The sequence below is a fragment of the Anthonomus grandis genome, unplaced genomic scaffold, assembly GCF_022605725.1.
Source record: "Anthonomus grandis grandis unplaced genomic scaffold, icAntGran1.3 ctg00001030.1, whole genome shotgun sequence".
Taxonomy (NCBI): domain Eukaryota; kingdom Metazoa; phylum Arthropoda; class Insecta; order Coleoptera; family Curculionidae; genus Anthonomus; species Anthonomus grandis.
This window is the reverse complement of record NW_026088654.1, coordinates 10,315-18,649: the sequence shown is the minus strand read 5'-3', so window position 1 is coordinate 18,649 and position 8,335 is coordinate 10,315. Positions and strand designations below refer to the sequence as shown.

General features: G+C 31.4%; 1 protein-coding gene across 1 annotated transcript; it reads right to left on the bottom strand.

Moving 5' to 3' along the window:
- Positions 1 to 273: 273 nt before the first annotated feature.
- On the bottom strand, positions 274 to 6,637 carry LOC126750012 (actin-binding protein WASF3-like; the record flags this gene model as incomplete). The annotated part of the gene is made up of 5 exons (XM_050459526.1): positions 6,433 to 6,637; positions 6,161 to 6,353; positions 3,646 to 3,854; positions 3,403 to 3,537; positions 274 to 507 (listed from the first exon to the last, which is right to left on the bottom strand). Coding segments are annotated over exons 1-5 (914 nt in total), but the record flags the coding sequence as incomplete, so codon positions are not given.
- Positions 6,638 to 8,335: the final 1,698 nt, after the last annotated feature.

Below are 8,335 nucleotides of genomic sequence, written 5' to 3'. Positions count from 1 at the left end.
CATTTTCCTGTCTAAATTAATTAGGCCTTTTATTTTTATTGTTGATTAATTTTTGAGACGCGTGTAATATTTAATAGATGCTAAACTGAGCTGAACAGATTATAAATAGCAAACTTAACTAAACTATTTTGCAGTTATTTTTTTAAAATATAGACCGCTTTAAATTAGCGAACCTACAGGGTGGAAAATGTTCTCAAATATTTTATAACATTTAACCCATGCTTCTATTTTAAATAAATCAGTACACAAACTATTCGATACTGTTAAACATACCTCATGGGTCCTTGGCCGATACCATATATTCCATGTTGGTAAGCATTTTGGTCGTCATAATTATTTATGATTTGAGTATTATTTACGTAAAGAAGCGATGGAGAATTCATGCCGTCTGGCATTTCCTCACGCTGATACGACCGTCTGATTTCGATAGAATTGGGCCTGGGCGGCCGATGATCCTGACCGTAGCCATCTGGTTCGTGCTGATATTGATTCGTTTGCTGAGGCGTTCTAGAAATTCAAATTAAAGGAAAAGTAAACTATGTGATTAATTATAAAATTTATGTTTGTTCAAAGCAATAGAAAATTACAACGAAAATATGGCAGAAGTGGATATCGAAGTGGTTTTTTATTGAATCTTCATTTATCATATCTAAAAAATCCTCTACTGAAAATCATATCTGAAATTCATGGCAATACAAATAACGAGCTGGAACAATGAAATAAAAACAAATATCTTGTGGCTTTTCGCGAAAATGTATTTAAAAAATCCATCCAGAAGAGGAAGGCCAAATCCTGAGGTCCAGTAAAAAAAGGCAGATCGTTCTAAATTTGCGTTTCATCTCTGACTAATGAAAGAATTTGTTTCGCAAAATTTGATTCCAAATCATGTTTGTCATAATTCTTTATAAAAACGGTCTTGTGGTAAAGTTGGGTAGGTTAGAACAAAATGCAGTTTGAATGTTAAAAAAGAATAATTGTCTTTTCTGACTCTTATTTTAAGTTCTTCTCATACCATTAAAATGTTTTTGTCGAATTATAATAAATAAATTGTTTTATTATCTAGTTATGTCAGGCTTCACAAATGAATAAAATTCATTTGTGAATGAATAAAATTGACCACAAATGAATAAAATTCATTTAGGACATACAACGCCATTTATTGCAAATTGGGTACAATACAATGTCGGTCAAATGTCCGCCTTCACCGGACATATAAGAAGCGGCCCTTTTTCGGGCAATTTGCATTATTTGACATTTCAGGCGTAATAGCAGCAATTTCTGTTCTCCTATTAACTTTTAGTTTTTTAATACTCCTCGGTTTGCTCCTTACTCTTCAATTCAAGTAGCCCCCACAGAAAAAGTCTGGGTATACGACTATACGACTTGTCCTGTGAACTTGCTTCGCAAAAACTCAATGGTAACGACTGCGGTGTGGCAAGTCCGTGTGACAACATTTTGTTAAAAATATAGTAGTTGTTTAGACCATATTTACGCATTTTCGGACAAACAAAACACTTTTTATAACAACGCCATTTCTGGAAACACCTTTTTCGCTGCTTCATCACTGCTGCTGGGACGTTGGTATTAGCTAGAGTTCAGACCGGTATTCAAAGAAATCGTTGGTCAAACTACGTATTGTCTTGTCAGAACGTGTCGAATGTCTCCCGTATTTCATACGATACGCACGCAAAGTTTTCACAATTGAACGGTTGTTTTCAATGTACAGCCAAATAATTTCAACGCGCTGTTTCGGTTTTTGATTAAAATGACGTTTCATAATATTGGTCATCTGTCATAATCGGCTAAGAAATGGCGGAGTGTTGAAATAGATGGCGGAGATCTGGACTGTATATTTGTTGTAATAGTAAAAATAAATTATTTTTATTTTTACCAGTTTGTGTTGTATAATTTGCGTATTTGGCCTTACTATAATTGATGTTATACCATTTGAATAAGTAAATAAATGTCTCATAATGTCAACTAAAAATTCTTATAAATAAATGTATCCTAATATTCTACTTTTCTCTATTTGAATCTACGTATTCAGAAAAAAATTAGAGTTGTAGAGTTAAAAAGAAAAATGTAAATTAAATATGATCAGAGTGGTCAACATAATATCGGAATGTAAACTGTTATGAGCACGAAATCGGCTGTCATTTCTTAGCCTAGGGGAACGGGTAAAAAATGACGCCCGATTCTGCAATTATACCAAATCTTCAATGAAATTTAAAAAAATATACATTCAAAAATGCACATTGTATTATATATATTATATTTTATGAAAAGGATGAGTGCTGTGATAACAATGTGACGTTGCCGCGATATTTTAAATATTTTATTTACAAAAAATACAAATGTTATCAGACGGGAACACGTCGTTACGGAAATCAATTGACTAAAAGAGTAACATCTGACTAAATCGACTTCTTTAAGAAATCTATATTTACAGCTTCGTATTTTCTTTTTCACTTAATAAAAGACACAGATGCCAAAGGCACAAATTATAACGTGTTATTTAATAGAAATTATTTTTTAAATTAAAAATAAAGAAATTAAAATTTAATTACATAAAATGGCAAATTATACTGCAAAGTCTAATTGCAAAAAAAATATGCGAGCCACTCAAAATTATAGAATCAACAATTATATTGGCACCTTACTTGCAGATAAAAAAAAATTTGCTTGTATGTAGCGGTTAACACCGGTACGGATTGAATCGGTCAAGTAATTCACGGGTTAGTGATAAAATACATAAAATTAAATATTTCATAAAAATCCTACGATGTCCACTGATAGTGAAACTACAGTTAGAATAGAAAAACTACGAACATCGTAAAATAGTTATTGGCATAGCTCTTACTTTACAATGCTCGCACTGCGGTTCAATATAGGGTAAAAATTTAACGGAAAAGATCTCTATGAAAGTCGCGAAAATTGATTTCAAACGTTGTTGCAATACACAAGATCCTGTGCAAAAAAAAAAGAAAACAGCGGCGCGACTATAAGAGGTTAAAAAAATTATAATTAATTTTTAATGGAAGAAAAAAAAATTATCTTAAGGAACTCCTTTTTTGTCCAGAAGTTTCTTTTTTAATACTAAAGAATAAAATGTGCAGCTTACTGTTATTCTTTCACTGTTGAATTTCTCTCAAGAAGAATTTTAGAAACACACTTATTACGAAATTAGCATACTCGACGTTCATTTGATATACAACCAATAGATCTTAAACTGGTATCACTTTCACTTCTTGGTGACACAAATTTTTATTAATAATTTATTGAAAAACAAGTTCTTTTCACTAATTAAGTAAAATACTAATATTTTTTCATGAAAGCTTAAAATCTGTTTTTAGATTGACATAAAGAGACAATGAAATTAAAAATATGATAAATGTTACTCACCTATAAATTGAATTTTGAGGCATGAAGTGTTCTCCATGCTCGGCTGCCCTTTGCTTATGTACTTCCCTGGTATTGTGAGGCTGTCGCACCCTTTTCCTTTGCCTTGCACCTCCCAGAACACCACCCTTATGCGCCCTAAAATATTATAATTTGAATTAAATACAATAAATTTCAAATTTCATTAATTACTTTGCATGAGAAAAGGATTCGAATATTACATGCTGTCGTCAGTTTCGGTCTTACCTATTTTTGCCCTTATCGTGAATCACTCTTTCAGTATCATTGAGCATCTCCTGTCTCCACAATTCAAAGAAGTAATTCGGATCAGTATAGAACTTAAGGCCGTCCTTTCCGTCGTCTCTATAACAATTCAGTTTGTCCAATGGGGGCGGCCTATCGCAGGATTTATACGTTTCTAGCATGGCTGTAGGCATTGTGGCTCGAGAAAAAATCTATAAAACATTTTGCTGGTTAGCAAAAACAAAGCTAAAACTTAAAGTTATCATTAAAATGGATAAGAAAACTTTAGAAGCCCGCCTATAAAAAATTAGTTCTAGCAAATCCATCGCTATACTTGTCAGTTGCATTAAAATTGTAACTAGGTAATAATGCTGTATACTATCTAGTAATTAAGCTAAAAGTTTTGGGTTAATTGTTGATTGCGAATTAAAATTCAAAGATGTTATTACTTCATGTTAAAAAAAAGCATATTCTTTAGCATGGATATTATTTTTTACAAAAAATGATGCCTCCACAATGATGGTTTGGTTTCATTTTAACTCTGTTAACTACTAATAATATTAATAATAATTAAATTTTTTTATTTGCAAACTCATCATAACTACATAAAAAAAATACACATTTATTATTTTATGCAAATAAAAGGCCAACAAATTCAGAATTCTGCCAAGGCAGATTCTGGTCTTTAACTTGGCCTGTGGCCAAAACTTAAAAAACTAACTAAAAAAAAATTTAGAAACTTGTTTGTAACAGACTAAGTTTAATTATACACACCTACCCAAAAAAAATTTAGAACATTTACATAGTACCTCTCATAAAAAAAAAAAAAACACGCACATAAGTTACCCACACTAAACACAGATTTTTGGTTTTCACGCATACCCAAACTAACAATATTGACCCTTCAATATTTTACGCAGATAGCTGCCGACTCATCAGACGCACCATCATTCCTCTGCGAAAAGACTGAACAGACACCAAACCCAACTCAAAATTTATGCCCAAAGAGTTCGTGTGATATGCAAAATTATAGAAAAAGGACCTTTTAAATAATTGAGTCTTATGCCTTTGAATATGAATTGTGTTTCTTCTTAAGCCCAAATGGTGAACATCATTTCTAAAGGTAATCTTAAGGTATAGGTAAGGTGGACTACGGTATTTAAGAATTTTATAAAAAAAAGTAAGTGAATGAGCAACCCTACGATTTTGCATATTTAACCACCCCAGCTCGGAAAGTCTATGTGAAATGCGATTATGTCTGCGTATGCCAAAAAATACAAGAGTTCTGAAACTTTTGCAATCGGCACCTGTCATTATAATAGTCTAGGCACCAACCGTAAACAACATCGCAATAATTGCATTGTGACAGCACTAAAGAGTCACACAATATTTTTTTAATATCTTCACTTAGATAATGCCTATGCAAGTAAATTAATTTTAAAGCAAAATACCCTTTTTTTAGAACATTAGAAACGTGTTGATAAAATCACTATCTACTATTAAGCCCAAACTTTTGCAATTATCTACAACAGGAATATTAGCATCACCCATCTTAATATTAATAGTGTTGCTGTTTAAAATATGGTTAATTTTTTGCTTATTACCAATAAACATTACAGACGACTTAGAAGGATTTAATTTTAGAAAATGTTTTGAAGAAATGTCGCATATGCTTGTAAGTCTTGATTAATTTATTTTTGCTTCCGCATTTTTAGCATCTTCTGGCAGAAAAGAGAAGTATAAATAATAAAAAATAAGGGTTCTAAAATACCACCCTGAGGCACGCCATTATCAACTTCCAAAAGTTCAGATACATTTTCCTCTATCTTGACTCCCTGCACCCTACGGCTTAAATAAGAATTAATGAAATTAATAGCTTTATCAGAAAAACCTATATAGTGAAATATAGACTTTAAAATTTCGTAAATAACAAAATCAAAGGCTTTCGTATAGTCCAATAGAACAAGGGCAGAAATCATACCATCATCCCTAGATTTTATGATGTCATCAATAACATCCACCATTGATGAGGCACAACTGAAATTCTGTCTAAACCCAGACTGTTTAGGGGGCAAAATATCATTAACATTTAAAAAATTTCGAATTTGAGAGTCTAAGATTCTTTTAAGAATATGATCTGTTTTTGAATAAAAAGAGTACAAAATTCAAAAAGCACCAAGCTCCTATCTTAAAATTGATATTTACTTTTCTACAAAATTGTTAAATATATAATTGTTAAATAATATAAATCAGTATTGAACTGGTGTACACAGTATAAGTATTTACAACCTAAATCTTTATACAATACCAACAATAATTTTAATCTTTAACAATATCAACAAATAAAGTTCTTTTCGCTTTTCCTGTTAGATGTCATAGTAGTACTATTTTTTTAAAAAGAGAGAACATTTTTTGTATTATGAAGCTCTAGCCTGTTCTAGAGATAAGCTGATGTAAGTTTGTTACTTATTGTAAACGTATTAAGTTTGCTTTTAAATTAAAATTTGAATGGTCTTACCTGTTGATCAAAAACGGTAGCGCTCTTAAACGCTTTTCTCATGTGAATATCTTGAAGACTAACTTCTTCTACTGTACTGTCTAACTGGGTAACTTTGACAGCTAACCTGTCAATTCTAGCTTGTAAGGAATTGGACCTATCATGGATTTGTTGGGCATCCCTTGCCAGTTCTCCAAACAAGTCTTCAGCATGCCTGAAAAAGTAGTACTTGAATAACTAAACAGTAGTTCTCAAAAAGTTGAATTATACTTTATAATGAAATATTGGCCTACCTAGATAACGAAGAGAGTTGCCTGACAGTATTAGCTAAAGTTCCATTCGTAACTCCCTCGAGTTCCGACGGTAGAGGCAAATCTTCGGGCAGGGTGCCTCTGGTCACATGGACTGGTTCTATAAGCCTCTTCGGTAGTGGCATCTTAGAACGATCTTATCGCTTATAAATTACCGAATTTGTTGCTTCATGAGGCTCACAAATTTCTGGAAAAAATTCAATAATTACTTTACTTAAACATGCATTAGGTCAGAGTGTAGCAACACATTTTTTTAAATAATTCATGTTTTTAATTATATTGTGTCATTTTCTTAAAACTCTCTATAATAAAACCAACACACAGAATCAAATTAAACGAAAGCTCGATTGTGCAGGTTATAAGTGAAGCGTTACATAAAAGCAATGGTTCAATAATTGCCTTTTATTTTTAAAAACAGTATCAAGAGAATTATACAGCATGTAGGCAACCTGTAATTTTCATTTTAAAAGAAAAAAGCCTTTAAGATTATATTGCATTTTTTTCGAATAAGAACCAATTGAATTTGAAAATTGCCAACAGTGTTATAATTTTAACATTGGTTAAGCAACATCGTCGTCGTGGCACTTTTTATGTTATTATTTTTTAATTTTAAATTAATTTCACTGAGTACCTTAATTAAAACTCTGCTTCTTAAACTATATAAAACATTGATCATGATTATTTTTAAAAAACTCTGTAGTGCATCAGAACCCACTTGACTGTTTGTTTCCTTGATATTCGTTTGCCCCAAATATCATAAAAAAAAGCAAATTCTGCTACAAAAGTGAAAAATACTCACATTATTTTAAACAGCGTTTTATTCGATTACCCACGAAACTCAATACTAACTTTAAAAGCAACGTTTGTTTTTGATGTTGGCAATACGACCTTGGGTATTATGATAAACTAATTATTTTATCAACAGATAATTTTGTCCATCTTATTTACAGTATGAACAAAATATTGTTTACCTTAAAATTTGTAATCAACAAGATGCCAATGCTATTTAAGGATCTTTTGATAGCTCCACATTATTGAATATGTCTAGTGAACTTGATCAGATGACTTGTCAAACCATAGGAGATATCAAGTTTGGTTAAATATTATTTGATTGAATTTCATCAGTTGTACACTGCAATTAAAGCTTTTCGTTAGACAGTATAGAGTGGAACATTTGCTGCATTTTTGAACAGTGAACAGTAGCTATATTTGAGTTTTCTGATAAATAAAAACTAAAAACCTGTTGGTATGATAAATAAATAAATCCACTATGAACGAATACCTCTCTCTAGTCTTCCCTTGTTTTTTTTCTTGAAAATTTCAGCCCATCCATAAATACATCCGTAAATATCTAATAAAAATCTAATTCAATGGAAGATTAAATATATTTTTTGTGCAGGTATTTTGCAAAAAATGTGTTACTCCAAAACGCTTTATTTTTCTTATCTCTTGAGTGTAAGCTACAAGCCTATAACGTGATTTTAACCGGTAACTTACATATCATATCTAATGTTGACGGTGGGAAAGAAATAACACGGAATCCGACCAGACAGGTGATGACAGTTTGTATTATAGAAATAACGGAAATATACATATTTTAGCCGGTCAGGCGAAAGTCGGCCGTTCACAACTGTTTTAAAATGGAATTATTTTAAATAAGATAGAAATACTCATATGCCCACTGCTAACAATTATTTTTATAAAAAATATAAAATTCTCCAAAGCACAATTATGGTAGAGCTTTTCTACATGCTGGAATTGTGTCAAAAGAAAAACCTTCCTAGATAAAAAATATTTAAAAATCACTTTTTTTCATTACATATCTCTAACAGCACTTGAGTATATTGTCCGTTGTAAATACTCCAGCTCCAAATCCAAACCCTTC